This window comes from Streptopelia decaocto (assembly GCF_964273445.1).
Source record: "Streptopelia decaocto genome assembly, chromosome: 9".
Lineage (NCBI taxonomy): Eukaryota > Metazoa > Chordata > Aves > Columbiformes > Columbidae > Streptopelia > Streptopelia decaocto.
The window spans coordinates 13,057,699-13,077,316 of record NC_138664.1 but is presented as its reverse complement, the minus strand read 5'-3'; the positions used below and the strand labels follow the sequence as shown (position 1 = coordinate 13,077,316).

General features: G+C 52.4%; 2 protein-coding genes across 4 annotated transcripts in view; one reads left to right on the top strand and one right to left on the bottom strand.

Annotated features, from left to right (window-relative positions):
* The first annotated feature begins 828 nt into the window (after positions 1-828).
* Positions 829-10,094, top strand: WDR76 (WD repeat domain 76). Its single transcript, XM_082060683.1, has 13 exons — positions 829-955; positions 1,234-1,497; positions 2,243-2,335; positions 3,023-3,078; positions 3,898-4,006; positions 4,760-4,858; positions 4,944-4,987; positions 5,067-5,220; positions 6,654-6,803; positions 7,415-7,632; positions 8,092-8,244; positions 8,858-8,911; positions 9,692-10,094. The coding sequence occupies exons 1-13, from the start codon at positions 866-868 to the stop codon at positions 9,945-9,947; spliced, it is 1,740 nt and encodes a 579-aa protein (XP_081916809.1). The 5' UTR covers positions 829-865; the 3' UTR covers positions 9,948-10,094.
* A 376-nt stretch (positions 10,095-10,470) lies between these two features.
* The window catches only part of FRMD5 (FERM domain containing 5), a gene marked incomplete at its 5' end in the record, with an annotated part of 89,503 nt that continues 80,355 nt past the window's right edge, over positions 10,471-19,618 (bottom strand). For 2 of the 3 annotated variants that reach the window (XM_082061235.1, XM_082061236.1), the window contains 6 exons: positions 10,471-13,146; positions 16,240-16,346; positions 16,452-16,520; positions 17,228-17,302; positions 18,886-18,977; positions 19,548-19,611. In XM_082061235.1, coding sequence (XP_081917361.1) covers positions 12,566-13,146; positions 16,240-16,346; positions 16,452-16,520; positions 17,228-17,302; positions 18,886-18,977; positions 19,548-19,611 — 988 coding nt within the window. In that variant the 3' untranslated portion in view covers positions 10,471-12,565. The remainder of the gene's footprint in view (positions 13,147-16,239; positions 16,347-16,451; positions 16,521-17,227; positions 17,303-18,885; positions 18,978-19,547; positions 19,612-19,618) is intronic. The other variant, XM_082061237.1, reaches the window with a different exon arrangement.

Below are 19,618 nucleotides of genomic sequence, written 5' to 3'. Positions count from 1 at the left end.
TGGCCAGCATGAACCGTTCTCTTGCTTGACTGGAGCAGAGGATTTCAGCAGCAGCTCTTGAGCAACAAGGCCACGATGGCTGGTCTGGGGTATTTTATGACCTGTCTTAAAATCACAGAATGGTTTAGGTTGGAAGGGACCTTCAAAGCACATCTAGTCCAACCCCTGCCATGAGAGCACAAGTCTTATGAGGAGCAGTAGAGGGACCTGGAGTGTTCATCTGCCAGAGCAGTTGCCGGGACTTTGAAGGTTGTTTTTGTATATTTTGTATTATTTTCTCTATTTTATTAGTAGCATTAGTAAAACATGTTTAATTTTTTCCAACTCTTCTCTCTGTCCTTCCTCCCCTCCCAATTGCCTGTCCTTGGTAGGAAGGGGGAGGGAGGGGCTAAAGGGGGAAAGTGAGGAGGAGAGGGGGTTAACAGTACATCTGCCATGGTTTATTGTCACCCTGCAATCAAACCTTGATAGGCACCCACCACCTCTCTGGGCAACCTGGGCCAGGCTCTCACCACTCTCATGTCTGGCCTGAATCTCACTCCTTTAGTTTAAAACCACCACCCCTATCAGGCCCTGCCCAAAAGTCTGTCTCCATCTTTCTTGTTGGCCCCTTTTAAGGTCTCCCTGGAGCTTCTCTTCTCCAGGCCAAACACCTCCAGCTGAGCTTGTCCCCATAGTGGTCCTGCTCCATCCTCGGGTCATTTTTGATCGTGACTTTGATCCCTCGCAGGGCAGCCCTGCGGCTCCTGCGAGCCCTCGGGCGTCTGTGGGCAGCAGCGCGGCCCTGGCGGGAAGGCGCCGTGGGCGGGAGCCGGCGGGCCGCCCTGCGCGGGAGCGGGAAGCGGCCGCTCCGCCCCCGCCCGCCATGGCGCTGCCGGAGCCGCAGCCCGCCACGCTGGAGCCGGAGCCCGAGCTGCCCGAGCAGCCCTCACCGCTCAGCCAGCAGCGGCTGCAGGTCCGGGGAGGGCTGGCGGGCGAAGGGCCCGGGGCTGGGAGCGGCTCCGTGCGGGGGGCGGCTGGGGCTGCGCGGGGATGAGGCGCCGGGGAGCTGGGGCTGCGCGGGGATGAGGGGCCGGGGAGCTGGGGCTGCGCGGGGATGAGGCGCCGGGGAGCTGGGGCTGCGCGGGGAAGGAGCGGGCGGCCGGGACTGGGGCGGGAAGGCGGGTGTCCGGCGAGGTGCGGGGCCTGCGGGCCCGTCCCGCGCTGGGATCCCACCGATCCCGTTCCCCCCAGGAGTCCACCCCGCCCGGCGCCGCCGCGCTCCCCCGCAGCCCGGGCCGGGCCGGGCGCCGCGCGGAGCCGGAGCTGCGCGTGCTGCTGACGCCGCTGCGCGCGGGCCGGCGGCTCCCGCAGAAGCGGCTGCTGAGCGGAGGCGGAACGGGCGGGAAGCGGCTCCGCCTGGAGCGACCCCCGGAAAGCGGCCCGGGATCCCCGGCGGACAGCGGCTCGGACGGGGATGGGGACAGCGACGGGAGCGACGCGGGGGACGCTGCGCGGGTGAGTGGCCGCGGGAACTGTTTGCTCCTGGCTGCGGGACGGGGAGGACGGTGGGTCTGCGGTTCTCAGGACACACATTTATTATATTTGTAAGGTTTGAAAGTACTTCTTTTTATGTTGTTTTTCTTTTTAATCTCTCCGACTATCGGTATAAAGCCTTGTTTTACCCTTTCAGAATGTCTAAGGGGTGAAGGAAACACTCTTTCTATCAGAGCACGTAAAACCCCGTAGCAAACACACCAGTGTTTTCATGCCGCCAATAACCAGCTTCCAGGCGCTTTTACAGATGGACACAGCCATAAGATATGAAAGTTTTGTCAGTGTCCGTTTATATTTAAATCGTCATTTCAACTTGTCAAGTCCACCTTCTCTGTAAAAGACAAAAATGCTCTAAAACTGTATTCCGTTTATGTGCAATATTTACTGTATTGTTGAAGTTTTAAGTTGTTTATTGATTCACCTCAGTTTTGGTTTTGATCTAGCAAGATTTTGATGAACAGACCCATTTTGTAGAGTTAATGCTGGGAGTAAGGCAGGTAACCTTATCTAGGTTGGTACCTGTATGGACAAGTTTTGGTACTGATGGGGGTCATCCTGGTTTATATGGGGCCTGTTTCTTTACAAATATATTGAACCACTTTTAAGTAATTTAGACAGTCAATTGAGAGACTTCCCAGAAGCTGGGGACATGTCTCGCCTGCCGTGTAACTGTACGGTGAAGAGTAATTGGCTTTTCTTTCTGTAGGATGGATACTCACAGTTATCGGCTTATGAAAGGAAGAGACTAAAGAACATTACAGAAAACGCAAAATTTTTTGCAGCTTTAAAGCTGCACGAGGTTTGTATAGATTCTGAGTAGCCCCACATGTGCTTTCTCCAAGTGTTGTGATAATTGTTCTGTCATCCGTGGCTGTGAAACCCTTCCCTAACGGTGACAGGTGTTTGAGGAAAGCCACGAGAGTGTCCTGGGATGCCAGGACTGCCCTGACTGGATAAAAACGGGGGTTTTGTGCTGCCAGGGAGCTTTTGGCAAAGAAGGGAAGCTGTTGCAGCCTCCACTCGTACGATGTTTCGTGCCAGGTCTGGGGACAGAAGAACGTCATCGTCTTCTTGTGTTGGAGACGTGGTCTAGAGAGTCGAGAGAGTGGGAATTCAGATGCTATCGCATGAGTAGATCCAGATCTTTGCCCTTCTTTCTGCACTGCTTCACTCTTGCATGTCATGATTTTTCAATCCATGCTTTATCCGTTCCCCGGCAGCGGCTCCTGGCTCGCTGACCTGCAGGGCCTGTGCAGCTCCAGGGAAAACAGCTCCTGCCAGCTTCCCTCAGGGCGGGAATTGCGGAATTCCTGCTGGTACAGGGACGCGAAGCAGACACAGCACAGCTCAACGCTTAAAAATCCCTTTTTATTATCATTATAAATAATTGCAATATAGTTCCTTGTAGCCTTTAGATAGTTGTGTTTTACAGACGCTAATATTTTTGCTTGTTATGTAGTTTTAATCTTTTTTTTCTCTCTTTAAGTCAGCTGCAAGACTTTACCAGATTGCATCTAGAAAACAACCTCATGTCACCAAAAGGTAAAATAACTACGTATGAGACTTGTGTCTCTGTTCTTCCGTGGCGCATTAGGTGTGTCAGCACTCTCGTCTGCACACACCTGACACTGTGACCAGGGACAGGTAGTGAGGAGTTTCCCTGTAAAGCTAAATGTGAATAACTGAGTATTTCCAGCTGTATGAATTCACGGACAGGCAGCTCCTCTAGCTGGTGCCTCTGTTCTGCCCATGACAGTATGAATATTCTTTGTGTCAAAAGACAGAATTTGCTCTTTTTGTGATATTTTAATTAAAATATAGAAAGCGTGTTTCTTTTTTTCTGGTCATATTTTTGTGTGATGGCTAAAGAAAGAAGTGTTGAATGATGAAAACAAATTATGGGAAAAGGCATGGGAAAGGAAGAGAGGGGGAACTGGGATGGGGTAACTAGTTGGTGTGGGAGAAAACACATTCGGCAGTGCCAAAGCCATGCCAGGCACAGCAGGAAAATGAGCTTGAGTGCAACTAAAGAATAAGGTACATGAGGGAAGAAGGCGGCTAGATCAGTGAGTGGAGATGGATCATGGGTAAGGAGGGCTGGGCAGAGAGGCCACAGTGGTGGGATGAATTACAAGCAAAACAAAAATGCATTACATACAGATGCATTGCAAAGTGTGCTTTTGTTGTGTGTTGATAAGGAAAAAGTAGTCAGAGCCCTCCTGACGTGAATGGGAACTGGTCAGGCTGGGACTTGGGCCAGGGGGTCAGAGCTGCACGTCTGACCCTGCTCTGTGGTCTGTGCTTGTCACAGGGGACTGTGTGATCGAGCTGTCCCTGCAGATTTGGAATGTTCTGTTCCAGAGCAAAGCCTAAGAAGGCAGAAGACGAGCCGGTGCGGCGGAGATCCATGCGGCTGCAGAGAGTGGAGCCGTCGGGAATCCCGGTGCCGGAGCCCGAGGAAGAGGAATTGGTAAGAGGGACAGAGCTGGGGGTGATGAGACGGGGTGTGAACAGCAGCTGCAGAAAAACGGCACTGGTGACGTTCACTGATAACGGTTGTCAGTGCTGAGCTTATCGTAAAAACCTGGAGAGGCAGCGGAAGGTGCTTTGCCCAGTGGCAAAGATCAAAGGGAGATTCCTTCACCCCGAGCATCTTCCCGTGTCCTCCCTGAAGGTTTGCCAATATTCTGTGACTTGGGTTGATGAAATAATGCCAGTTCGAATGGTCAGAAGGGTCCTGAGGTAAAATGTTACGCATTTTTCAACAGCCCGGAGATTTCAGCAGCTTTACATTTGAAGTTTTATTACTTTGCTTTAATGTTATTTCAGTGCAACTTTTGATCTAGTATATTTTCCTTAGAAATATTTGCTACCTTTTTGAAGTCATTATGTAGTAACAAGTAAAAATTCTGTGGCACTGAGAGGTGAGAATTTAAATCTTCATTGGTTCTGTAGAATAAAGCTAAATCTCTGTAATACAGTTCTGGAAGATCAACCTTGCAGGAGTGTCAGAAAGGAGAGGATAAACACGGGGTAGCTGTTTGTCTTCACGATTGTGCTTAGTAAAGTTCTGTTTATCTTTTTAATAAGATTTGGTGCAAACTCTTGTTATGTTTATTTCTTATATTATCATATATATGTTCTCAGAATATATGGTGTGTGGAAAGCAACTGTTTGTAGTTTTGTTTGATTTGAGTTACAAAAATTGCTCATGTCGTTGCAGCCGCGCGTTCCAGCCGGCCCTGTGCCAATGGTGCCAGAGGATCAGGAGAGCAGCAGACTGACACAGGAGCTATTGGCCACGTGGATGAGGATAAGTGAGGTACTACTAGCCACAATTAATGATTTTTGGATAATGTGAGTTATAAGTAATCTAATTCTGATAAATGTTCCCTTTCTATCCCTAGATGAAAGCTAATGGTACGGAAAAGCTCACATGTGACATGAAAAGGTAATCTGAAGGCAGCAGCTGAAAACCAGGTGTTGTCTGGTTCTCCTCGAACGGCTGACGTGTTCACGGCATTGTGCAGGTACCAGGACAGCCTGAGCAGCATGGTCCTGAGCGAGGAGAACATCAGGAAGGTGGTGAAGTACCGAGTGTGCTCCATGGCCATCCACCCTTCCCAGAGCATCATCCTCGTGGCAGCTGGAGACAAGTCGGGGCAGGTTGGCCTCTGGAACGTGGTGAGTCGTCAGGCACAGTCACCCAGCGGGGCTGTCGGGGCGGGATGGGCACAGCGTCCCTTTTTTACGGTCATGGTGGTATTTTGTACTTTCCCAGTTTTTAGGGATAACACCAGGGTGTCTGTGAAACAGGCTCACCAGAGTTGCTCATAAGGTCTGGCTGGTTCTTGGCAAGCCCAGGATTAATGAGAGGAAAGGTTGCACTGGTGATTTTTGGGGAGGAGCAGAAGAAAATGGATCAGTAGCTGAAATATGGCTCTCAGTGAGAGTTAAAATTGCAATTAACTGTTGAGAGGTTCAGGATCTAATTCCGGTGCCCTTGCAGGAACACCACAACCCAGCTTTGGAGACTGAGGGGAAATGGATGCTCAAGGATTTGGCTTTTTGTTTGTATAAATGTGGGGTAGCTGCAGTGAGTCACTGGTTTTCCAGACGGTAGAGATAAAATTGTGATGCCAATATCTGCTGGCACGCACTTACCTACATTGTCTCTGAAAAATAGCTCAGCATGTGGTGCTTTGAAAACCTTGGAGAGCTCTGCAGACAGTCTCAACATAGTTTCTGAAACGCCTTAATTACTCCTACAGCAAGAATCCTTCATGCCCTTGACTTCCACCTTTGTCACCGTCCTCCGCTTTACCCGCGTCACCCAAACCAGCTGCTTGAAGTTCACGCACATGCAGATTTTCTTCTCATTTTTCGCAGTGCCATTAACCTCTTGAGCTTCTCTCGACTCATTTCTGCTTTGACAGCTTCAGCAAAGTGATCAACTAAATTCAGCTCTGAGACTCTTATTCAATTATAAAGAAGTTTAAACTGCTCTGCCTGCAAAGAGTGTGACCTGGTGATGAGGAGCTGCGGTCTCAGTGCCACAGGCTCTGTGTGACCTGGCAAACACATTTCAGCTGCAGCTCAGAACTGTTAAAGCTGCTCTTTTCTCTTTTGCTCTCCCTTTTTTATTTTCCTGAAGCATGTTGGACTTGACCAAGTTTGGGAGCTGAGTAGCCTTTGTGGAATGAACTGGGGCTTGTTCCAAAATGATCCATTCAGGTTCTTTTTAAATATCAGAGCTTGAATGATGCCAGAATTAGAGGATATACGAGATTGTGCTTTACATTTAGCTCAAGTTCTATGTAAAGCAGTATGTACGTATTTTGATGCATACGTGTGCATTCGGTCTGCAGCAAAGTGTCAGCTGTGGCAGCTGAGAGACCAGGAACAAGGAGCCAGAGATCGATGTCCAGACGCAGTATTGGTGACTGTAATGACTGCACAGAAATCGCAGCGGGAACTTGCAGCTAATTAGGAAACAGAATTCTGAAACAGAGAGTAAACCTGTAGTGCTCTTCTGAGACCAGACTTTGAAAGCTGCAGTAATTAACAGACATAACGGCAGTGATTAGCACTGGCGTACACTGACTCTTGTTTTTCAGGACGGCGAGTCCGCGGGCGCGTGCGTGTTCGTCCCGCACAGCTCCATAGTGAGCTGCATGCACTTCTCCCCCTGGCACCCCGCGCACCTGCTGTCCCTGAGCTATGACACCCTGCGCTGCGGGGACGTCACCAGGGCCGTCTTTGATGAGGTGAGTGCTCTGGGAGCCCTCGGGCTCCTTATTTACTGGCTGTGCTGTTAACAAGGAAGTTCAAGTTTCCATTTCTACAGGGACATATGCGTGAATCTTTAATTAACGTCCTAAAAATACGGAGATCCTTCCTATTTGGTAAAACAGAACAGCTTGGATACTCCCAATTTCCTTCATGCAGAGGCAGTTGAAATTATTTATTAATTTCATATCTCCATACTTAAGCAATATGTGCCTCTTCTCAGAGGCATTAGCTATTAACTGTGACAAACGAGAGCTATTTAAAAACTAAATTTTACCAAAAAGCCCACCTAAATAAACATCGTAAACAGACATAAAGCGCAGGCTGGCTTTGCTTTTCTCAGGCTTCAAGTGAGCGAAGTGCTGGGATGTCTCCTGGTGAGCTCTATGGCACTTGGTGTGTTTGCGCGGTTTTGACAGATGCATTCTCATTGAATTAGGTAGTTTTTATCAGGTAGTCCTGAGGATTTTTAGTATATTAAAAAGGGAAAGCATGAAATCTACAGCCCGTAGAGTGTTCGGGGTATTACAAACAAGTCTGTGTATTTTGTCGAATGTTTTTGGTTACATTTGACCCTTTCTGTGCTCAGATCTGCAGAAGCGAGGATGATAATTTCTCCTCCTTCGACTTCTTGGACGATAATGGGTCCACGGCAGTCATAGGACACTGGGCTGGCGATGTGGCTGTTGTGGACATACGGACCCCACGAGTGTCTCCACAGCTTTCTGCAGACATCGGCTTCAAAAGAACGAGGACGGTCCATGTTCACCCAGTGAACAAACAGTATTTTATGGCTGCTGGCTCAGTGTATGTACCTGTTAATCTGTGGATTTTCAGTCGGCTCTAAGGGCAGGTTTGGGGGGCAGGAGCGGCTGGCGAGGAGGCAGAGGGTTCATCCACCTCTGTGTGCAGTCAAAGCTTGCTTCATTTTTATAGAAAACAAGTTGTTAGTTCTTAGCAGGATTTAAACGCTATACACTTTGCACTTTCCGTCACCTTTCGGTAACAGTACAAATGGTGTTATGAGGCCCTGGCTTTTGGCAGATGACAGTGTAGAGGGGTTTTACCAAGCTGTCCGTTTGGGGCGGGTTTGGTGCTCAAAATCCTTCGAGCCACTGGCCGTTTGAGTGAACATGCGCTGCAGACGGGAAGTTCTAAATGCAGCTCACATAGAACCTGCCGTGTCTCGAGCGTTCTGTGGTAAATGGAGAATAACAGTAGTTACTGAACTGTCGCACTGTAGAGTGTTCTGTGGGTGTGTTGCAGGGATGTTTGTATTTATGACGTCCGGTACCTGAAGTCCAAGGGGAACAAGCCAGTGAGCTCTCTGAAAGGACACACCAAAAGTGTCGCTTCCGCCTATTTCTCACCTGTGACTGGGAGCAGAGTCGTGACCGTGTGTGCAGATGATAAGCTCAGGTAAGACATGTGGGAAGGAATAATCTGTATAGAAAATGTCAATCAGTATTTTATTATTATTTCCTATCTGCATTGCCCATTATTGAGAGCTTTCTGTCTTTATCACTTTTTTAAAAAGTGATAGTTTTACTTCTCGAATGTGCGTTTTTAATATTGCGGGATTTTTTTTTTCCTAATTCTCATTTTCCTGAAGAATATTTAACAGTGAGCAGTAAAATATATAGGTGCTGTTAGTCTTTAAAAATAAAGAAACAAATCAACAACAAAAAAAACAACCAAAAGCTCATGAATACAGATACAAAATGCTTAGAAACTGAATTTCTTTGTAGCTGCGGGTACTTAACAATGTGATATTCAGCCATTCCTGTGCTCTTCCTAGAGCAGCTTTTGGGAAGGCTGATCTTCAGTCCTAGCTGGAAGCAAATCCAGTTAAAGCAGCAAATGTGGTAATTGCAGTTGGAGGGTCAGTGCTTGTATATGAGCCGGCTGGCGCTGTGCTGTTTGTTCCCACCCAGAGCCGCGTGTGCTCTGGGTGTGCTGGGCTGTGCTTTGTGAGGACGGCGCTGCCGTGTTCAACGTGTGCGGTTTATTGACGCCTCGCTCTGTGTTGCAGGGTCTATGACACCAGCTCTCTGTCCTCGACACTCGCAGCTCTCAGCACCGTCAGGTGAGTGGACACAGCGTGGGGACATGTGCTCTGGTCCTGCTGCGGGATCAGAGCTGCTGAGTGTCCCCTGAGCCCAGGACCTGCCCTTGTCCCCATGGGTCCCCACGGTGGCCTCGGCTCATACAGGAGCGCTGGGCATGGCCAGCTTTATTGTAGAGTTACAGAGTTGTCGTGGCTGGAAAAGATCTTTAAGATCATTGAGTCTGATCATTCCCCCACCCTGGCACTATCCCATGTCCCTGAGAACCTCACCTCTGTGTCTGTTCAACCCCTCCAGGGATGGTGACTCCCCTTCCTGGGGAGAAGCTGTAGTGTCTTCCCTGTCTTGTGACTTTTGAAGTGTGTTTTGTTTCAGAATGTTTTTATTTCATGCAATTTTAACTATCAAAGGTTACTTCTTAACAGTAAAGCACATTTTTTGGGGCAGAGTCTTGTAAAACACATTTCTGCTCCAGAAGGGCAAATCCTGGTTGGGGTGGTTTGTGAAGGAGCTAGAGCGACATGAGGAGGGACTGGCTTGAAAATCTGTAGTTTGCAATTCATCGAAAGGCTTGATGCACGTTTGACCTATCTTTACTAAAACATGCAACTACGAAGCATTACTGCTCTGACAGATAATCACGTCACAATACACTCTGTCCCATGTCTGCGTGTGCTGATCGTTTAGAAGGCGAGGAAGAGGGTTTAGGCGAATAGGCCCTAAATGACGATACTTAAAACATACTGGATTTGGTAAGAGAAATATTTCTCTCTTTGTCTCTCGCCATTTGTTCTCTGCAGCCACAACTGCAACACGGGCCGCTGGCTGACACGGTTCCGCGCGGTGTGGGACCCCAAGCAGGAGCGGTGCTTCGCGGTGGGCAGCATGGCGCGGCCGCGGCAGGTCCAGCTCTTCCGCGACACCGGGGCGCTGCTGCACTCCTTCTGCAACCCCGACTGCCTGGGCTCCGTCTGCTCCATCAACGTCCTGCATCCCACCAGGAACATCCTGGTGGGCGGCAACTCCAGCGGCCGCCTTCATGTCTTCAAAGAATAAAAAAAAGGGGCTTGGATTTTTTTTTTTTTAGTTTTTTTTTTTTGTATGAAATTTGTTTAGTCCATATTGAGCTGTTCCTAAGCTGAGCATGTTTTCTCAGGATGAAAATGTATTTTGAAAGCTTTAAAATAAATCTTCTAAACTACCTTCAGCTTTCTCTTCTTCACTTAAAATGAACTGTTAATCCTGATACGACGTCAGTTTGTACCCAAATAGAGATTTTTCCCAATACCAAAGTAACTTTTCAAAAAAAAGGCTGGATCAGCAGGATACTTGCCTCATGTCTGAGGTGCTTCTTGGTGATTTTCACAAGGGAATGTGGAGCCCTCATCTTCCCTGGCACAGGGGGTTCCTGTCCCTTCGGAGCTCAGCACCCACTGCCACAGCAAAACATCCCTGAAATCCAGTGTCTGATGCATGTGAAAAATTGGTACTGACACCACAGACAAGAAATCTCACACCAACTCTGGCTTTCATGATATTTAAATATTTATTTAAATTTAAAAATATTTTTCATGGCACCAATGATTTTATGCTAACTAAGATATTGAATATGTAGAAAAAAGGTACATTTTGAAGGAAAAAATGTAACTTACAGTATTTGGCACATGAAAGGTTAATTTCTAGATTTTTTTTTTTTTTAAATGAAAACTAAGAAATTCACATTTTCAGGTACTTTACCATCTACTGCTTCAAGATGCAGTATGCTATTATGAGTTCTTTTTTTTCTGATATAAGAACCTAAGGAAACAACATTTTAATATAAGACGGGTCAAACTAACAGGTAGCAAAACACAAGACATAATATGGAACATACAGGAAAAACACAATGAAAAAAATCACCAGTTCTCGTGGTTTTGCAGTAAAATGCTGGGTGACAAACTGCAGCGGTAAACTAGGGCTGGCATTAGCGCTAGTCTGGACTAAGGGCTGTTGGGGCTGCGTTGGGCGGGACGCTGGCGCGGGGTCACGACAGGACACAGCGGTGTGGGCACCGGAGCTGCGGGCTGAGGTAGGAACACTACGCTAAGATAGAATTTTGCCATGTTGCATAAAACAGGAGAGCGGATACAAGTCCCTTCCTCGCTCCTGGCAGCCGCGGCTCCTGCCGAGCCCCTGGAACCAGCACCGCGGCGGCTTCGGGCCGTGTCCCCCACACACTGCGGTGACACGGGGCCTCATTATTGCAGTGACAACCCAGCCGAGTCTGGGCGGCTTGTGTGCTGGACGGACCAACGGCACTGGGCTCAGGGCCCGCGTGTGCACGATGGATGGGGGGTGCTCAGAGACAAGAACATGGAAATCCGGCTTTTTAGAACTGCAGTTATGGCCCCAGCTTACAGAAAATCTCTCCCTGAGATTGAAATAAAATTTGCTCACCTTTTTTTTACCTTTTTTGATATGTCCAACTTCTCAATCAAAAATTTAACAGAACTGGCTTTTATTGCTCCCTGTGTGAATAAACTGCTGCTTCCCAGGTAACTAAAGGTCCCGTGATCATGTCACAAGTACGATGAGTTGGTTTTATTGATTTTTGCTTCAGAACAGATGGGTCTAATGGTTGTCCATTGGCTTGTTCGGTGTCACCTCCACTCCTGTAGTTCTGTCCTTTTTATCTTCAGAAAAGTCACAAAATTATAGCTTCTTTCTCCGTTTCAAAACTAGCGATGCGTTAATCTGGTGTTAGGCTTCCAGGCTACAAAAGCGTTTACACTTAAACCGTTTGCTCAACGTGAACTGCTCAGTACAGCGCACCACGGTCACCCAATCCATAATGTAAAAAAAGACTTGATTAGATTCAATAACAAAATAGCATTTTGTTGTTAAAATATAGACGTTGAAACAGTCTCTCTCTCTTTTTTTTTCTTTTTCTTTTTTTTTTTTTTTTTTTTTTTACAAAACAGGTACAACTTTCGGAGGGTAAAGGTCTGGCTGATAAACCCAACGCGGTCACTGCCAGCTGCGTGCCCAGGCTGTGCCGAGCGTGCCGGGCGAGCCGTCTCCCTGCCTTTGGCAGCGCCTCGGCTTCAAGGCTTAAAAAAAGTGGCAAGAGGCCGGGTCTGCAGCGCGGGTTGAGGGCTCAGTGCCCGGGGAGCCGGCTCGTCCTCCCAGGAGCGGGGTGACCCGGGGTCCCGTTAGCGTCACACCGCACGGAGGAGACTCCAGTCGGCAGGGAGGGGATTCTGCAAAGCGGTACTGGAAGGTGGTGGTGTGCACAGTGGTGGAGTTGGTAACAGAAGAGTACACGAGTGTTTAAATCAATACTCAGTAGCACCATTGCTAAAGCTCCTGCATAAAACAGCATCACGAGCCTCCCAGCCGATGCTCCTACAACGATGGGTGGGAACAGTAAAATAAATCCCTCTCTTTGCTCGGTGCTTCCGAAGCCACATGCGTGGCTGTAGGATGGAAACGGTCGGGTGTTGTGCTCCAGGGGTGGGAGCAGGGGGGAGGAGGAGGCCCCGGGGGCTGCGCACACCCTCCTCTTCCTCCCGGACAGCCGCCTCCTGGGTCGGGAAAGGAGGATTAACGCGGGTTCCCCGGCGGGTCCCGCACCCGGGGGACGATGGCAGGTCTCTCCCCGGGCCCCCAGCTTAGTTACATGGCGGCTCCTGCCTTCAGGTGTCAATGAGCAGGCTTACCACGGCGCGGACTTTGCAGGCAAACCATCGCCTGAGGGGACAAAAGTATTGGTAATGGAACTGCTCGAACTCGGGGGTCTGGCGGATATCACGGAAAAAGGCAGTGTCAAGGTCGGACTCGGTAAGGACGATCAGGAGGAGGAGCAAAACAAAGAGGAGTCCAACTGTCACAAGGAGCAAACGGAGGACACTTAAAACAAACTTATTCACCTGTTCGGCCTGTGCCGCCCCCAGGCCGCCGGCGCCGGGGCACAGGGCCCGCAGCTCGCCCGCCTCCTCCGCCTCGGCCGCAGGCGTGCCGGCCTCCGACTCCTTCTCCTCCTCGATGCTGCACGGGGCCCCATTCGCCTGCCGCGAGAGCAGCATCAGCTCCAGGCTGTGCTCGGCCACCGGGGTGGGCAGCACGCTGTCCGCCGGGCTGTAGTTCTCATCGGCGATGACGGCCACCCGCTCGCTGCTCTCGGCGCGGCCGCTCCGGCCGGGGCCCGCGAAGGCGTCGCCATGGGAGGCCGAGCGCACCGGGGTGGAGTGGGCGCTGTCGCGCAGGGACTCCAGGCCTGGGGACAGCAGGGGAGAGAGAGGTTCAGTGTTGCACGGTGGGGGGGTCCTTGTCACCCTCACCCAGCACTGTCCCCAGCCTGGTATCCCACAGGGGACAGAGCACGGCTGCCACCAGCTGCCTTTGGCTGTGGTTGGCCCAGCCGGAGCCCCCAGCAGCTGCTTTGCTGCAGCTCCTGACTGCAGCGGTGACACTCAAACACCCACCTGTCACCGTCACCAATAGCCGCTGGCTGTCACTCTGGACCACAGGCAGGGGCCTGGGCTGGCTGTCACTCAACCACAAACACCCCCTGCCAAAGCCCTGCACCCCACAGAGGGGCAACAACCCGGGCGGCGGTCCCAGCCACACCAGAGCCCGAGACAGGCGCTGCCCTGGGTGTGAGGGGAGGGATTCAAAGCTGAGCTGAGGACACAGGGACACACCGCACAGCCCCATTTCCCTGCAGAGCAGGCTGCTCAGGAACCGCCAAGTCAGACCAGAGGCACGAATAGCTCTGATTTGTACTTATTCACTACCAAAACAATGCTTTACATCTGCTCAGGCACACAGAGGAACAAAAGCCACAGCAGAGCTGTGTGCCAACCCGTCCGGCTGGCGCAGCCCGGCTGTACTTCGTGGAAAGGCTGAGCAAGGCGGGCAGGACCCGGGGAACTCCTCTCCCCACTAACGGCCCCCCCAAAAACCCAAATTCCAAGAAATTCCAAATTCCCTCTACTCCACCCTGGTGAGACCACATCTGGAATATTGTGTCCAGTTCTGGGCCCCTCAGTTCAAGAAGGACAGGGAACTGCTGGAGAGGGTCCAGCGTAGGGCAACGAAGATGATTAAGGGAGTGGAGCACCTCCCTTATGGAGAAAGGCTGAGGGAGCTGGGTCTCTTTAGTTTGGAGAAGAGGAGACTAAGGGAGGACCTTATTAATGTTTATAAATATATAAAGGGTGAGTGCCATGAGGATGGAGCCAGGCTCTTCTCGGTGGCAAACAATGGTAGGACAAGGGGTAATGGGATCAAGCTGGAACACAAGAGGTTCCACTTAAATTTGAGAAGAAACTTCTTCTCAGTAAGGGTGACAGAGCACTGGAACAGGCTGCCCAGGGAAGTGGTGGAGTCTCCTTCTCTGGAGACATTCAAAACCCGCCTGGACATGTTCCTGTGCGACCTCACCTAGGTGTTCCTGCTCCAGCAGGGGGATTGGACTAGATGATCTTTTGAGGTCCCTTCCAATCCCAAACATACTGTGATACTGTGATACTGTGATACTGTGAAATCCCACAAATGTGGGACTTGTTCCTTGCCGTTTTCACAGCAAGAGGGGCAGGTTATGGGGGGGAGGCAGTTCCAGCACCCTGTGTGTCAGGGGTGTCTGGAGGTGGTGGTGGCTGGGACCAGTGGGTCCTCAGTGTCACCGGCTGTGAGGGGACAGGGCTCAACATTCCCCCCAATGGGGAGGGCTCAGTGCTCCAAAACAGCAGGGCACGGTGGCACTGTCTGCCCTGGTCTTGTGTGCTGCCACAGGGCGAAGAAAAGAGCTCGTCCTGCATTCCCTGGGCTTTGCAGCCTCTTGCTGGTAAATACCTGCTGGCTGCCCCCGGCTCAGCTCGGCTTCACACTCGTGTCACTGCAGCACCGAGCGCCAGCAACAGCTCAGGCGATAAGCACAGGGGAGGCATAAACATGTTCTCACCCTGACAGCAATGTCTGCCGCTGTGTCGCAACGCTCCTGGGAACGTCCCCTCACACACCCCTTGTGTCCCGGATGGGGTGGGCACCCCCGGGGCAGGCAGCAGCTTGGTTCCACGGGGAGGGGGGTTTCCCCTGTTCCTCACTGCAATGGCAGTGGTGCTGGGCCCCCCAAAACCCAAACCTTCCTGCCACTGGTTCCTTCCATGGAACTGGCACAAAAAGCCACAGAATCTGGGGAAAGCTGGGTCCAGCCCCGAAAGCAGAGCAGCTCTGTGGTACCAGCAACACAGGGTCCAGCTGGCAAGGCAGACCCCAGCCCACTTACCCCGCACCGTCCTCATCCAACATTCACACATCCCACGTCCCCCCAGGGCTGCGGTTGGGGGACCCCCAGGGACCCCCAGGAAAACCGCTGCCCAAGAGCCCCGACCCGCCCAGACAGCGCAGCATTACCTAGCATGCGGGCACGCGGAGCGTCGCGGCTGAGCCTGGGCAGCACCGGCACCAGCGGCAGAGCCCCCAGCGCTCGCGCCAGCAGCCGCGGCCCCAGCACCAGCACCCGGACCCGCACCTCCCGGCAGCAGTGGTTGATGAGCCGCAGGTGGACGCTGACTTTGGTTTTAATCTTTATCAGGCACTTCACCATGGTGCACAGCAGCGGCTGGCCCGGCCCGCACCACCGGGCACCCACAGCAACTGCGACAGTGCTGGGACAGCCGTTCACCCGCCGGTATGGCTGACGCAGTGGCACTGGTGCCACTGGCCTGGGGTCAGGGCTATTTTGGGCTCCCGCATTTCCACAGGAATGAGCTGAAGTGAGAGTGAAGAAAAGCAGCTGCTGGGGCAGGGGCGGTGCCAGCTGAGGGTGATTTATGGTGGGAGGCTGTTTAACACTCTGGCCACTTCGCAATGGCACATGTGGGAGGTAGGGAGAAGGGGCTCGCGTTTATGGGGTGGCAGAGGTGACCCCATCTGTAGGGCTGTCACAGCTCCAGGCACACTGTCACCCCAAAGGTCAGCCCAGACATCGGCCCCAGGCTCCCTCAGAGCTATCAGGACAACCTGGAACTTTTTTTGTTTTATTTCCGATTTAATCTAAATTAACATTGCAGAGAAATTCTCCTCTCTTTTGCCTCTGCACTGGAAACTTCTGTTCCACAACCAGCTCTTCACTTTGTGTGGGCTCAGCTATTGATCCCAAACCAGCCCCAAGATGAAAGAGCAACAGCTGGTGCTGCCAAACCTTGCTCTGAGCCCTGGGGACACGCTGGGGACAACCCCTGCCCTGGCATCCCAACAGCAGCATCAGGGGGTACAAAAATCAGCTTTGTATGTGTGTGTGCACACACATGTTTACACATGTGTGTGCGTGCCCTGGCAGCACGGGGCTGGCCCCCTGCCCTACCTTCCATGATGGAGATGTGCACAGCTCTCCTCCGGGTGCGCGGCACGCTGCTCAGGCGGGGGCCATGTGTGATGGAGGGGCAGCTCCGGCTCGGCACCAGCCCTGCCCTGGGGACGACAACGGGAATGGTGTCAGAGCCATGTACGGTGCCCGAGCCCGTTGGCTCCCCCTGCCACCCTGGGGAGATCCCAGCCCCAGCACCGGGCTCTTACCGGTGGATCTCAGGCGGCTCCCGCTTGATCTTGGCACTGGACTCCATCACCTCCTTCGCAACGCGGCCGCTGCGGGGGGTTGAGAAGAGCAGCTGTGAGCACCGCACCGGTGAGCTGCCCCCGCGGCACCCGCACCCCAGCATAGCCCAAGACGCCCCCATGCGCATGGGCTGGGGGCTCTACCCACAGCTCCAGGGCAAGCAGGAATATTTGCTGGAAATACAGGTGATGGGAAGAGCAGGGACAGCTGGGCTGACACCTCGGCCACCATGTTTTGCTGCTTCTCCTGGCATGAGGTGCTGGACACCGTGGAGTCACCTCCCTTTGTTGGGGGACACACCATGGGAACCTGGGCCCTCCCGCACACCCTACAGCTGGGGATGCACCCGGGGCCTCTCGTCCCGCAGAGATACCAGGTAGCAGGTCCAGGGCCATGGAGGAGCAACACCCCCAGGAATTTAGGAACTGCAGCGGTTTGTTTCACTCCTTTTTGTTCACAAAAGAAAAACCTCAAAGCCCCCCCATCCTCTCCTCTCCACACCCATCCCTCCAAAACTCTGCTGTTGTGGGGCTGGGTCTGGGGGTGTCAGCCGTGGAGCAGAGGAAGAAGCGGCGATGGCCTCGGTGAGGGGGCGGTGCTGCCGTGGCAGGACCCCTGGGGACGGCAGGAACCTCAGCACGTCCTCGGGCCACCGTAGCCCTGACCTGCTCCCCAGAGCGCATCCAAGGGAGCATCCAAAAATTCACCCGTACTGCTACTTACTGTCATCATTTACCTGTATCGGAACCGGCTTCCCTTGAAGAACAAGTTGCTGCTGGACACAGTCCGGACCTGGCTCGACTTCTCCAGCCTGCAATGGCACCAAGAGTGGCCTGAGCATCCCATTCATTGAGCACTCAGTTCTTTTCCCTACACAACCCATGGGGGGCGAGGACCGACTGCTCTGCTGATGCTGGCACTGCATCCAGCACACAGTAGCACGGCCAGATTACAGGAGCGAAGCCCTGGAGATGTGAAACGCTACCAAGAACCAAACAAGCTGCTGGCAGCAGCATGGTGGCACCTGAAGCATCACAGCATCTCCCCATACCTGGGTGCCCCACCAAGCACCCGCACACCAGAGCGGCCCCAGGCTGGACCTCTCCAGGAGCTGAACCCCTCGCCAGGGCTCTGCAGGGCAGGAATCGGCCTGTCCCGGGCAGGCAGCACCCGCTGGGGTCTGTCTGGCCAAAACTCCTGGTAAGGACAGTCCTGTCCCCTCCTCGTCCCTGGGAGCTGGTCCCTCGCCCCAGACTGAGCCCAGCAGCACCTCGGCCGAGCCCACAGCCCACTCCAGCGGGTGCACATTGCAGCGGTAATTTACTGACATGAGTAATCATAAAAAGATTTGTAAAGCAATATTGCAATTTCATTCCGTGTTAATATAATGAGAAACGAAACCTACTGATTGCAGTATTCCCAGAGAGAATACATCACAGGCTTTATCTCGCATCTTGCTGATTAAAATAAAACTCATTACAAAGCACAAAGCAGGCTATTTTTAAGTACAATATGAGCAGGATGGTAAAACCAAACTGTTCCAGCTGGCACCTCCCTGGGTTTTGGGCCCAGACCAGCCCGTGACCCCCCCGTCTGACAGCCTAGTTCACCAAACTGGGGGCAGAAAAGCTGCTTAGGTGGCCACGAACCAGGGAGCCCTGAGCTCCTGGGGAAGGGAAAACTGTCCCCGGCCTCCCCGGCAGGAGCTCCCCCCACCGCATGTCCCTGGAGGGGGCAGCCAGGGACAGTCCCTCCAGCCACCGTCCCCAACCACCAGGCAAGCGGCTGCAGCTCACTCCCTTGAGTATTTTCCATGAGCAATTAATTTGTTCCCAAAGAGCTTAGAAGCACATTTTTCTGAAAGTTTTTGGGCCTTCCCCATTAAAAAGTAGGCTTTGCTAGAGCACCCGGGGCATTGGCTCAGCTTCAGTGGGGATTTTAGTGCTGGATTCAGCACAAACAGACCCTATGTGAAGCCATTTTGAAAATCCACCCTGGAATATTGGGTCAGAAAGCATCTCCTGAGTTTTGGCGGTGTCCGTCCCTGCCACTTCCCACACCGGCTGCACACTGTGCTGGCAGCACCGGAGCATCCGCAGTGGCTGCGAACCAGTCACCATCGGCAGGGAAAGCGGTCCAACACTTCCGCTGGTTGCTCAGCATTAAAGGTTTCATCTCCAAATGATCAGTCTCCTGAATAAAGGCTTGTTTTGGAGGGATGAGCACAGTGGGGGAATGGGAAGGACTCCCCAGGGCTGGTGACCATGCTGAGGCCACCAGGACAGGGCTGTCACGCTGCCGGTGCCTGGCAGAGCCCTTGGACAGGAGCTGCACCGGGCTGCGCCGACCCTGGGGGACGCAGAACCCCACACACAGCCGGGGTCCAACACTCACTTGTAAAACGCCTGGTTCTCTATCCCACACTTCCAGAGGTGTTTGCAGGCTTCTGGTGTTGGGGCAAAATAGGTCAGAACAATTTTCTTTTCCTAAAGGAGAAAGAGAGGGAGTGGGTAGGGGAACAGTGAGCAGTGCCCAGGGGCAGCACGTCAGAAACGTGGCTGGAGCCAGAGCAGCTGAAGAGCGCCTGAGACGGGGCAGATCCTGCTCCAGTGCCATGCAGGGAGATGCTGGAGCATCATCTGACACCCCGGCACAGCCCCTCGCTGTGACCTGTCACCATCCCTCCCGCTCACCCACCTTTTTGAATGGCCAGAAATGCATTTTTAAGAAAACCATGCTGATGGCTTGTGCAGGAGTTGTTTTCAGCCAAAGGTTTTCAGGCTGATGTCACTAAGCAGGGCTAACCGAGTGGCGGTAACAAATAACCACAACAATCCCAAACGCCAGAGGCAGAGCCTCCACTGCAGCACAGCTGGGGCTGACCCGGCACCTGCGGCTCCAGCGCCCAGAGGTGGCACCAGGGGGAGCAGGGGTGACGCGACCCCAGCACTGCCACTGTGTCCCTGCACCCCTAGCACAGGGTGACACCTGCCAAGTGCCCAGAGAACCTGCCATGGCCACGCTTGGGATGTCCCATGGGATGGAGAAGCACTCACCTCCTTCTGACTTACGTACAAATAGAAAGTTTTCCCTTCGAATTTCATCTTGGTCACCTCGTTCCTGCAAG

Coding starts and splice junctions, on each gene's coding strand:
- WDR76 (XM_082060683.1), top strand. CDS start 866: ATGGCGCTGCCGGAGCCGCAGCCCGCCACGCTGGAGCCGGAGCCCGAG. Junction 1,498..2,242: donor ACGCGGGGGACGCTGCGCGG/GTGAGTGGCCGC, acceptor TTCTTTCTGTAG/GATGGATACTCACAGTTATC. Junction 4,007..4,759: donor AGCCCGAGGAAGAGGAATTG/GTAAGAGGGACA, acceptor ATGTCGTTGCAG/CCGCGCGTTCCAGCCGGCCC.